Consider the following 12,215-nt stretch of genomic DNA (forward strand, 5'->3'; position numbering starts at 1 on the left):
TTTCCAATTTTCAGCAAATTGTCAGCTTTTAGTTGACTTACTATTACAAAATATTTGTTAGAGAAGAATGTTTTAAACTAGAAATTCCGATAGAAGGTATAGACACCTGGGTAAGGAAGAACATAGTCTGAGAAGGATGAGCCTAGAGAATATCCTATGTGGCTACTTTTTAAGACTCTTCCTAACCTTTGACTTCCTTGTGGGTCGGGTGACCAAGCTGCTTGGTTTACTTAGGATAGTCTTGGTTTGTGCTTATCTTCTTGGTGCAATGAACAGTGTCCCCTTTCTACTGAGATTGTTCCAGTTTGGACAATAAATTGCATGGTCACCCTAATTACAGGAGAAAAGGCCCACCCTAGTAAGAATTAATAGCAAAATGGATACCTTGCAGGTTATTTTAACCCTGGCCATCAGTTATGGGTATTGGCAACTTCAATCACTTCAAGCTGGATTCTGAACACCTCTCCTGAACTTGGATTCCAGCTCTGTTTATTTCTTACTGGGTGGGTTCCTCTCCCCAGTAGACCTGTAGGGGTGACAACATTCAGTACTGGAGCTTCATCTATCTCTACACCATGTGTTGTCAAGGTATGCCCCTAGAGCAATTATACTATGATCCAGTCATAGGATGGACTGTTTGGCTATTCAGTTTATAAAGGACTTGAAAGAGTTGGAAGAAAAGCATGAAGAGAATGAAACTATTACTTAATCTCAACATTATAAAATAGACAAGAGCTGTAAGGAATCCCTGGATTATAAGATAGTTGGAAACCTTTGTCTTATCTTGACTTTAGTATCCTCCAAGTTTCTTAAGTAGGCACCTTTGTCCTCTAGGAAGGGAGAGGGTTTTTCTATAGTTCTCCTGGATATTGGCAGTTGGGTGCTAATTGAATCAGCTTTATTTTACAAGTAAAATACACCAAAATGCAGTTTTACCCCCATGGGATTATAGGGCTCTTGGGTAAGGGACTTCAACTTTAACCCTGAAAATGAACTTTTGTAGAGAAGAAGACATGTGCTGAGTCTGACTTTGTATGCAACAATGGCCAGTGTGTCCCCAGCCGATGGCAGTGCGATGGGGATCCCGACTGTGAAGATGGCTCTGATGACAGCCCAGAACAATGCCGTGAGTGTGCCTTGCTTTAGACTTGAACTTTTCTAAGCCGTCTGTGTCTCATATCTCTACATATTGCTTAATGCAATACTTCGTGTTAATTTCCTTTGACTTCCTTGAAGTGTAGGCCAATTGACTCCAAACTCAGTCAAGTCATGAACAGTTGATCGGTATCCTCTAAAGAATGTTCTCCCTAGTCTAACAAGACTGACGTTCTCTTGGGTAGCTTCACTATTGAACATTTAAGACTGAAGCCAGCAGACTTCATTAAGAACTCCTTGACTAGGTGCACAGTTTTCAAATGTTTGACAATGATGAATATGAGCAGATGGTACTCTGGTCCTGGAAGCTAAGTCAAGATGTAAGGATCCCCTGTAGGCCAAATATAAGCTTTTAGATACACAACTTCTCATTTTATGGGGGGGAGGCGAAGTGGGGAGAATCTGTTACTGAAGAGGTAGAGTGACTAGAAGTAGGGTGATATCGTTATTTTGAACAAACATGAAATCTAAAACTATTAAAGTAGGAAACATAGCTTGTTCTTAAATAAGATAAATTTCATAGTTAAGCAAATGTATATCTGAGTTCTTAGGCTGATATTCAGGGAAAAGCCTATGAGGTGATAGAGGAGGAGGATTTGCAATTATTTGAATGTCAAGATAAAGAAAGTCTAGGAGTTCATTTTTAGGCAATAGAGACCTATTGGAGCACCACATGTGGAGGACCAGTGAACAAAGTTTCAGTTGGGAAAATGGTTACCAAAGAAAATCAAGCAGAAAGGAAAATAAGTGTGTGATATCAATTTTCTAGGCAGGAAGCAAGGGGAATAATAAGAATCTTGGTTAAGGCATGTAAGCTATTACATATAAAGACGGGTTCCATAAAGATTCAGCCCCATGTTTTCATAGAGGATGACCCAGTCAAGTCAAAACATATGGGATGTCACTACTTTGCAAAATGTAAATCTAAAGGAGGTTGTGAAGGAGGCCTGTAAAGGAACCTAGAAGGAAAGCTTCATGAGTCTTAGACCATCTGGCCATTAAAAAAAAATTGGGACTAGATATGTGGGTGTACCACCTGATAGCCAACAGATAAACAATGGTCAAGGAGCAGGCCAGCCAATACACCTAACTAGGCCAAGTAAAACAAAAGCCCAGAACTGGGCACTCCACGGAACCTTGAAGGAGTTACACGGTCAAGGCTCTCAGGTGTACTGCCAGGTAGCATAGGTTGGCATGGCTTCTAAGCAATGGCGCTGGCAAAGGATCTACCCAGGCTGCAACCAGTAAGTCGAATTTCACCAGCATGCCAGGCCACTGAGTCATATAGGTGTACCACTTCCACGCAGCGCAGGAGCAGCGACTTTGCCCTGATGAGTCTGGAGGCTCTTTTGAGACTGTATATCATCAACAGATATGAGAACGTGCCGCACAAATGAAATCAGCTGTGGCGCCCACTCTACTCAGTGTATCCCAGAGTCCTGGCGATGCGATGGTGAGAATGATTGTGACAGTGGAGAAGATGAAGAAAACTGTGGTAAGAAGATCAGTGTTGAGTGGCTTGTCCCAAAGACCCTTTTGCTCAAAGAAGGGTGGGCAGGGGAAGCTAACTTAAGCATGAAGATGCAGTTACGTTGACTCGCTTTTCAGTGACTTTACTATCTGCTCAGCTACTTGTCCTTCCTAACCACCCCAAAAAGTCTGAAAGAAGTTCACATGGTCATGGCCATGGCTTGCTTTGGTGTTTCTTCTAGACAAATAGAAATACAAAGGTAAGTCATTCAAGGCACTTACATGTAGAAGTAGCTCAGTCGTGCACCAAGCGTGTGGGCTTTTGTCTCTGTGAGGACAGTAATGCATGGGCCTTCCTTACGTTGGCGCCATCCCAGAAGGGGAATAGGGCCAGCAAACTCATTCCTAGGTCTAACTTGGATCTCCATATTGAAATAAATTACTTGGGTATCATACCAGCATTTCTTAGCTCCAAAATCAGATTCTATGTTGACATTTCCAGAAGTTAAACTGGCATAGCCGTGTTCGTGAACATCATGTTATTAGCAGATACCCGAAGAAAAATTACCCAACTAGTGGTAGTTTTGTCTTCTGTCAGTTTCTACCTGTAAAAGCCAACTCTGTTTCCTTCCCTTTCATGCTTCTGTTCTTGGAAAGTGTGTAATAAATGCTACACCTTAAAGGTGAGGCCCTGGGAAAATCTCAAGGTTGAACAAACATTGTTTTGAACACACTTTCAAGTTACCGCCCTTTTTATAAGGCCTCTATCACCACAGCTGCCCAGGAGCACAGGCCTCCTGATGCAGTAGTGTGCCGGTGAGCTGAGGACGCTTGCAGCCGAAACACGTCCTCTGTGTAGAAATTACCTTTGGAGGTCAATACCACTGCACCTAGTCCAATGAGTTTTGGTGTTTAACCCTGGAATTGAGCTTTATGTGTTGGTAAGCCCTGGAGCTGCCAAGTGTTTCCCTCTTAAATCTAGACTTTGCTTCCCAAGAGAGCCGCGGTCTCTACCGTTATTACCACCAAATTGTGACTGAATCCATTTGGCCCGAATTTGAATCAAAGTACAAACTGGCTTATCTTTGACTCTGATTAGCTTATTATTATTAGCATACCTGGCTGCTAGACTGTCATGCTAGCCCTTGAACTGACTTTCTAAAACTCTTAAGTATTTAAGACCTGTTAGTCCTGATCCTCATTTGAAGGATGTAAAGAGGAGCCATGCATGGTGGGATAACATAATGGCTCCTTTCGGGTGATTGTGTGATAATGCTTATTATGAGTGTACATTTGTCTGAATACCTGATGCATGATCGTCTCAGCTATGATGTGGTCTGGCCTAATAAGCACTATGTCCATTTAAAGATAACTCAGTCTCTGCCTTCCAGAAAGGAATTCCTTGTTTAAGTTATTGATCACTTCCAGTAAGAGTCCACTGTGGCTCTCATCTCAAATTAATTTCTGGTCTTCAACTCTTTTCTTGGTCCTTTATTTCAGTTCTTATTCAAGTGTCCCTGCATCTTTTATGTGGTGAGACTGTTCCTGGTATTCCAGGAACTCGGATATTGATGTAATTGCACTTTAGCTTTTTAAGTTAAGCTAGGATTCATGATCAAAGGTCTGCAGGTTAGATTTCCGGACAAAAGTCCTGAAAGGTCCAGTCCGATACACTTTCAGTGGGGCCTCCTCTCTTTCAACAGGCAACGTAACGTGCAGCGCTGATGAGTTCACTTGCTCCAGCGGCCGCTGCATCTCCAGGAACTTTGTGTGCAATGGCCAGGATGACTGTAACGATGGCAGTGACGAGCTCAACTGTGCCCCGCCTTCCTGCGGTGCCCACGAGTTCCAGTGCAGCGCCTCCTCCTGCATCCCCCTCAGCTGGGTGTGTGATGACGATGCCGACTGCTCGGACCAGTCTGATGAGTCCCTGGAGCAGTGTGGCCGCCAGCCCGTGATCCACACCAGATGCCCAGCCAGCGAGATCCAGTGTGGCTCTGGCGAGTGCATCCACAAGAAGTGGCGGTGTGACGGAGACTCAGACTGCAGGGATGGCAGCGATGAGGTCAACTGTCGTACGTAGCGTTCTCATCCGTGTGGCATGTTCGGTTCCCTCCCACGGATCTACTGGGGACAACTTGGCTGGCTTCATCCCATGGTGTTTCCTCCCTTTGTAGCTTCTCGAACCTGCCGGCCAGACCAGTTCGAATGTGAGGATGGGAGCTGCATCCATGGCAGCAGGCAGTGTAATGGCATCCGAGACTGTGTCGACGGTTCTGACGAAGTCAACTGCAAAAATGGTAAGGGCTTCTTCGTGTGGGTTTGTCAAGGGACTACCCTGATCGGATCCACCCATGGAGTCTCTCTTCTGTGTTTCTCTTTGTAGTCAATCAGTGCTTGGGCCCCGGAAAGTTCAAGTGCAGAAGCGGGGAATGCATAGACATCATTAAAGTATGTAACCAGGAACAAGACTGCAGGGACTGGAGTGACGAGCCCTTGAAAGAATGCCGTAAGTGAAGCCTTTGCTTGGGGACAGAGCTGGGATGGCTCATTCAATCTAGCACGGCTAATGCATAATGTCTGGCTAAACTACTTTTAATGAATTAAGTTCAATTGTTGGACTTAAGAGTGAATTTTATGACTCAAGAGCCCATCCAGTGACAAGCTAGTTCATAATTTACCTCCTTAAAGATAACTGACCAGAAAGCAACTTGATCAAATCCTGCTTAACCAACTAACCAAGGTGACGGGCTGAAAAATCATAGGTTTGGACAGATTAAGTAGATAAGTTATTGCAGATAGCCTGGATTCTTAATGTTAATAGGACAAATGTCAATTTGGAATAAGTTGTCAAGTAATTCGACAATGTTTTTATTTCAGATGTAAATGAATGCTTGGTTAACAATGGCGGATGCTCCCATATCTGCAGAGACTTGGTTATAGGCTACGAATGTGACTGTGCAGCTGGGTTTGAGCTGATAGACAGGAAAACCTGTGGAGGTGAGTCAGAGAAGAGAGCCTAAGCCCTGGGGGTGGTGGAAAAGGACAGGGTATCTCTGTAGGTTATCTAGGAACAGAAAGACTCATTCTAATTTCCCTCCTAGATATTGACGAATGCCAAAATCCAGGAATCTGCAGTCAAATTTGTATCAACTTAAAAGGCGGTTACAAGTGTGAATGTAGTCGTGGCTATCAGATGGATCTTGCCACTGGCGTGTGCAAGGCTGTAGGTAAATGGACTGGGACTGGTGTTGCTCTGGCATCTTTAAGAGTAAGGGTATCTTTTAGGAAAGGTACAGCTTATGATGACAATCGCCAAATTGAAGATGGAATTAAAATAGTACTTGAGAGCAATGCTACTATAAAATCACAGCACATTTTCTATCGTAGGTTAAAAACAGACCATTTCCCCAGATTCCTGCGTTGGTCTATGCACATGACACCACGAATACCTGCCAGCTTTGCTTACTTTCTGCTTCCAATACTTGAGTGCAATTCAAATGAATAACTTATTCACCAGCAGCCCTATTGTTGAATGCTGAGACCTCAGAACTGCCTTAAGTAGTGGGAAGCACTTGCAGGTCTCTGAGGCGTGGCCTCTGGCACAAGTACTCCTGAGGTGTTCAGCAATGGCTTCACTTTTTTTTTTTTTTTTTTTCCATCCTTGCCCAAGGATATTTTTTCCATTGATTTCTTAGAGAGAGTAGAAGGGAGAGAAGGAGGAGGAAAGAGGGAGAGAGGGTGAGAGAAACATCAGTGTGAGAGACACATCAATTGGTTGCCTCCTCCGGGGGGTGGGGATGGAACCTGTAACCCAGGTACATGTCCTTGACCAGGAATCAAACCTGAGACCCTTTGGGGCATGGGCTGATGTCCTCACCACTGAACACACTGGCTGGGGCGGTGGCTTCGCTTTTTAAGTGCTGCTCTGTTGGGAGGAGGTAGCTTAGAAGGACCCTACCTTCTTGCAGCAATACTAAATACACTGGACTCGTTGTGTCTTGCAGGGAAAGAGCCAAGTCTGATCTTCACTAACCGCAGAGACATCAGGAAGATTGGCTTAGAGAGGAAAGAATATATCCAACTAGTGGAGCAGCTAAGGAACACTGTGGCTCTCGATGCTGACATTGCTGCCCAGAAACTATTCTGGGCTGATCTGAGCCAAAAGGCCATCTTCAGGTAACTTTCAGTTCCATTCTTGGTGTCTTATTTGGTCTAAATTGCTTGGCCTTTTGGGAGGATTTGAAAGAATTTCTCTTGTCTCAAACTGGCATTTAATTAGCTGGAAACAGTAAATCTAAACACCCAATCTTTAACTTTTCCATCACTATCAGTTCCTCGTTACAAATGAACAGTCACCTATGAGATAAAAAGTGTCTACAGCTAAAAGATTATCACAGCTGACATCTTAATTTCTCCTATTTTCTCCCCGTTATAGTTAATTGAGAACCGTTTATGGTTGCTACAGATAGAAATGGTAGTGCATCTTTTCCTTAAGGGGGAACTAGAGAAACTCAGATGGTGGCTACTGAAACAAATAGCTCCACTTAGAAGCATGTGGGTCTGGCATATAGAACACATCCAGCATCTAGATAGCCTACTGTTAACGCAGTATCAGTGAACAGCCCGGCTCAATCATTGGAGCGGTGAGCGGTGTTACTAGATTCTCTCTGAACAAGGCTGTGGACCCTTTTGTAAGCAGAAAATCTGTTCTCCAGGCTCTGATGGCGTCAAACCTCTGAAATTTCTTGTGACCTACTCTGTTTCAGTGCCTCCCTTGATGACAAGGTTGGTAGACATGTTAAAATGATCGACAATGTCTATAATCCTGCAGCCATTGCTGTTGATTGGGTGTACAAGACCCTCTACTGGACTGACGCGGCTTCTAAGACTATTTCAGTAGCTACCCTGGACGGAACCAAGAGGAAGCTCCTGTTTAACTCAGACTTGCGAGAGCCTGCCTCCATAGCCGTGGACCCCCTGTCTGGGTTGGTATTCTGTGTTTTGCATCCTGTAGCCTCTTGGGTGCTGTCTGCACAGGCCAGGAGCCCTCCTCGTGCCTAAAGTAGAACTAAAATATCAAGACCTATCAGCTGCCCTCGAGCAGGAATTGTCTGGCTCAACATGTCATGGCAGGCCCTCCCTCCCAGGGCAGTCCGACTGCTGGTTGAAGTTAGGGAAACAGCATTTCTGACTTGATGAGCAACAGAGGGTGGATTTGAACCCTTATACCCACCCACCTTCTACACAAGGGACTTGTTATTGTTGTCGGAATGCTCTGTCAGGTTAGCTCTGGATGATCAAACCTAAGTCTTAGCATGAGTTGTGAGGATTTTGGTAACATTACCTCAAGGCTTGTCCGAAAATCCAGTTGAAATTGACAGACCTCGCTAGAAACATTTCAGAGAGAGGTTTCCTAAATTGCCACTAAATAACAAACAAAACAGCTAAGGAAGCTAAGCCTACCGCAGTGGTTGGCAGGCTCGCGAGCCACATGCAGCTCTTTGGCCCCTTGAGTGTGGCTCTTCCACAAAATACCATGGCCTGGGCAAGTCTATTTTGAAGAAGTGGTGTCAGAAGCAGTTTAAGTTTAAAAAATTTGGCTCTCAAAAGAAATTTCAGTTGTTGTACTGTTAGTATTTGACTCTGTTGACTAATGAGTTTGCCGACCACTGGCCAACAGTAATCAGAAATGGGCCCGGTGTAACCTCACCAGCACATGATCAGCTACCCCTGCTATCAAACTTAACAGATACTCTTCTTCACTCCTCAGAAAGAATAAGCCTTTTAAAGATGGAACATAGTTCTTCCGGTTTGGCTCAGTGGTGAGGGCATTGGCCTGCGGACTGTAGAGTCCCAGGTTCGATTCCAATTTATGCGTCTCTCTCACAACGATGGTTTTCTCTTCTCTCCCCCTCCTTTCCAATCTCTCTGAAAATCAATGGAAAAAAATATCCTCCTCAGGTGAGGATTAACAAAAAAAATAAAAAATTGAAATAAAAACAATGCATAATCTGTGACTTTTGGCTGACTTAAATGCATTAATATAGTGAATGAACTTGTAGGTTCTTAGTGTTAATTTTGTTTACGCAGAACATGATTTATAGCCTGAAATGTTACTATTTGTCATAATCAATCCCTAGAATTTTCTGTTCACTCTTTGAACGTTTGTCCCAAGCTACAACTTTATTCGTTCTAAAACCACTGAGGCTTAATTCTGATTTAATTCTTCCCAGATTTGTGTATTGGTCAGACTGGGGTGAGCCGGCTAAAATAGAAAAAGCAGGAATGAATGGATTTGATAGACGGCCGCTGGTGGCAGTGGATATCCAGTGGCCTAACGGAATTACACTTGGTACGTATGTCCTTCCTACATTGACCAATTCAACAGCCTTCACCCGGCTTTAACTGATCTCCGTTAATTCTGGACTACAGCAGACAGTGCTAGAGCAGTGACTTTAGATGGAAATAACTGAGCAATGCCAATGGCATGGGGAATTTAAATTACCTGCTTTAATTACTAGCTTTTCTGTCCATTGGGGCCTAATCTCTGACACAAATTCTGTGAATCGTGAGTCTTGGGAACTCTCACCCTAAATACTCCTGGCCCAGATCCCTTAGCATTTCCTGAATTGCCAGCTTTAACAGTTTGTTTGTTGTTGTTTTTTCTGGCTCATAAGGAGAGAACAACAAAATGCCAGCCTCTTTTAAAACTTCTATCATGTAACATTTCTTAAGCCAGTTACTTTGAGAACCTTAGGTACCCCTTGAGTTTCCTGAAATGGCATGCCATTTCACAAGATTTGTGGGACCCCATTAAGAATCCCTACTGGAGCAGGAATCATAAAAGTTGAATATTGGATTCCTCAGAGATTTTAAATGAAAGCCAGAGCAATACTGACTTACCATGCAACGAAATTATTTTCCTGCCTAGACCTCATAAAGAGCCGTCTCTATTGGCTGGATTCCAAGTTGCACATGTTATCCAGTGTGGACTTGAACGGCCAAGATCGGAGGATAGTGCTCAAGTCTCTGGAGTTCCTGGCCCATCCTCTCGCACTAACGATATTTGAGGTAAGATGCCTGCCTCACGTCCAAGTGCATGCCTTTGAGTTACCATAGCACCTTTGGGAGCAAGAGCAGGCATAGGTGAGGGGGGCGTGGGAGGGGAGAGCAGAAGACATGACTTGGAAATCTGCTGTCACTTAAAACCTGGGGCAAGTTAGATATTGATTTTTATAGCACTTTTAAGAAACCTGAACTTGCTCTCTTAGTTTTACTTCCAGTATCCCAAACCAGCCTTAAATAACTTGGTCCATTAATTTGCCAATAAATAATAATGAACTTAGACAGTGATTTGTGTTAATCCTACACATACGTGCTAATTTGGGGGTTCTGTTTTAGGATCGTGTCTACTGGATAGACGGGGAAAATGAAGCCGTCTATGGTGCCAATAAATTCACTGGGTCGGAGCTGGCCACGCTAGTAAACAACCTCAATGATGCCCAAGACATCATTGTCTATCATGAGCTCGTCCAGCCATCAGGTAACGGGGGAAGCAGGAGCCTTCGTGGCCTCTTTAAGGGCAGGAGCATGACACAGTACCTGTGGGGTATTCAGTAGCTTGTTAGCAATTCAACTTGCTCTAAAATGAATCTTTTCCCTTCTATACCAAACATGTCAAACCTGGAGTTTGGGATATTTTATTTCTGACTTTCTAGTAAATGAGCTTCAGGACTTGAGCTCTCCTATTCCCTCCCAACCTTCCATGTTCAGTCTCTTATTTCTACTTTTTTCACATCCCCTTGGCCTGCATCTCCTCTTGCTAAGACTATGGCACTAGCCTCCAAAGTAGCCACAAACTTTCCCTTCCTCCACCCCCCACGAGGCATCTTGTATAGGATTGTGTAGATGCTCAGACACATCTGGTCATATTGTCATCTCCAAAGACTTGCTTGGTTCTAGCTAAATGAGACTTTTAATATCAAGCTAAAGAGTTTTTGTGCAGCAAAGGAAACTACCAACAAAACGAAAAGACAACCTACTGAATAGGAGAAAATATTTGCAAATGTTACATCTAAGAAGGGGTTAATATCCAAAATATATAAAGAACTCATACAATGTAACACCAAAAAACACACAACGACCCAATTGAAAAATGGGCAGAGGATAGAGTGGCTCAGTGGAGAGAGTGTGGGCCTGCAGACCAAAGGGTCCTTGGTTCAATTCCAGTCAAGGGCATGTGCCTTGGTTCAGGCTCTTCCCCAACTCAGGCCCTGGCTGAGGCACATGCAGGAGGCAACCAATCAATGTGTTTCTCTCACATGGATGTTTCTCTGTGTCTTTCCCTCTCTCTTCTATTCTCCCTAAAAAATCAATGGGAAAATATCCTTGGGTGAAGATTAAAAAAAACAAAAAACCCACCACCATAACAACAAAATGGGTAGAGGACCTGAATTGATATTTCTCCCAAGATAACACACAAATGGCAAACAGACATATGAAAAGATGCTCAATGTCACTAATCATCAGAGAAATGCAAATAAAAATCACAATGAGTTATCACCTCACACCTGTCAGATGGCTATCATCAATAAATCAACAAATAACAAGTGTTGGTGACGATTTGCTCTAAAGGGAACCCTCATGCACTGTTGGTGGGGTTGTAAATTAGTACAGCCATATGGAAACCAATATGGAGATTCCTCAAACACATTAAAAATAGAACTTTCATATGATCCAGAATTCCACTTTTGAGTATTTACCTGAAGAAAACAAAAATTCTAATTCAAAAAGATATGCACCCCTATGTTCATTGCAGCATTACTAGTAATAGCCAAAATATGGAAGCAACCTAGATGTCCATCAATGAATGAACATCAGTGGAATATTATTGAGCAATAAATAAGAATGAAATTTTGCTGTTTGCAGCAATGTGGATGGACCTAGCGGATATTATGTTAAAAGAAGTAAGTCAGACAGAGAAAGCCAAATATCGTATTATTTCACTTATACATATGTGGAATCTAAAAAACAAAATAAATGAATAAATAGAAACAGACCCATAGATGCAGAAGAGAACAAGCTTAGTTGCCAAAGGGAAGGGGCTATGAAGTGAGAATAATTTTTTAAAAATCTATTATGTAACAGGTAGAGTTCTAGGCCCTGGAGATATAGGTTGAAAAAGACTGAGCTTTAGAATCCATAGAATAAAATGCTCCCAGTTTCTCAAGTGGCACTAATGCACATTCATTTAAAAAAAGAGAGAGAACACAGGAGTAAATCTTCACGTCCTTGAGTTAATCGTTTCTAATATATGATACCAAAAGCACAAATGACAGAAGAAATAAAGAGAACTTCATCAGAATTTTTAAAAATTTTGTGATTCCAAGTATACTATCAAAAAAAAAAAAGTGAAAAGGCAACCCAAGAATGGGAGAAAATATTTGCAAATCATAAAGCCAATAAGAATCTATTACCCAGCCGAAACCAGTTTGTCTCAGTGGATAGTGTGTCAGCCTGTGGACTGAAAGGTCCCAGGTTCGATTCAGGTCAAGGGCATGTACCTTGGTTGCGGGCACATCCCCAAT

At 43.0% G+C, this 12,215-nt stretch overlaps 1 protein-coding gene across 4 annotated transcripts in view; it reads left to right on the plus strand.

The window, feature by feature from the left end:
* The window catches only part of VLDLR (very low density lipoprotein receptor), a 32,627-nt gene that overhangs the window by 14,226 nt on the left and 6,186 nt on the right, over positions 1-12,215 (plus strand). For 2 of the 4 annotated variants that reach the window (XM_036433920.2, XM_036433921.2), the window contains 12 exons: positions 1,004-1,126; positions 2,528-2,650; positions 4,329-4,700; positions 4,803-4,925; positions 5,012-5,134; positions 5,506-5,625; positions 5,730-5,855; positions 6,633-6,804; positions 7,395-7,613; positions 8,862-8,980; positions 9,560-9,699; positions 10,030-10,171. In XM_036433920.2, coding sequence (XP_036289813.1) covers positions 1,004-1,126; positions 2,528-2,650; positions 4,329-4,700; positions 4,803-4,925; positions 5,012-5,134; positions 5,506-5,625; positions 5,730-5,855; positions 6,633-6,804; positions 7,395-7,613; positions 8,862-8,980; positions 9,560-9,699; positions 10,030-10,171 — 1,902 coding nt within the window. The remainder of the gene's footprint in view (positions 1-1,003; positions 1,127-2,527; positions 2,651-4,328; positions 4,701-4,802; positions 4,926-5,011; positions 5,135-5,505; positions 5,626-5,729; positions 5,856-6,632; positions 6,805-7,394; positions 7,614-8,861; positions 8,981-9,559; positions 9,700-10,029; positions 10,172-12,215) is intronic. The other 2 variants (XM_045580156.1, XM_045580157.1) reach the window with 1 other exon arrangement.

Source organism: Pipistrellus kuhlii, unplaced genomic scaffold (assembly GCF_014108245.1).
Source record: "Pipistrellus kuhlii isolate mPipKuh1 unplaced genomic scaffold, mPipKuh1.p scaffold_m20_p_12, whole genome shotgun sequence".
NCBI lineage: Eukaryota > Metazoa > Chordata > Mammalia > Chiroptera > Vespertilionidae > Pipistrellus > Pipistrellus kuhlii.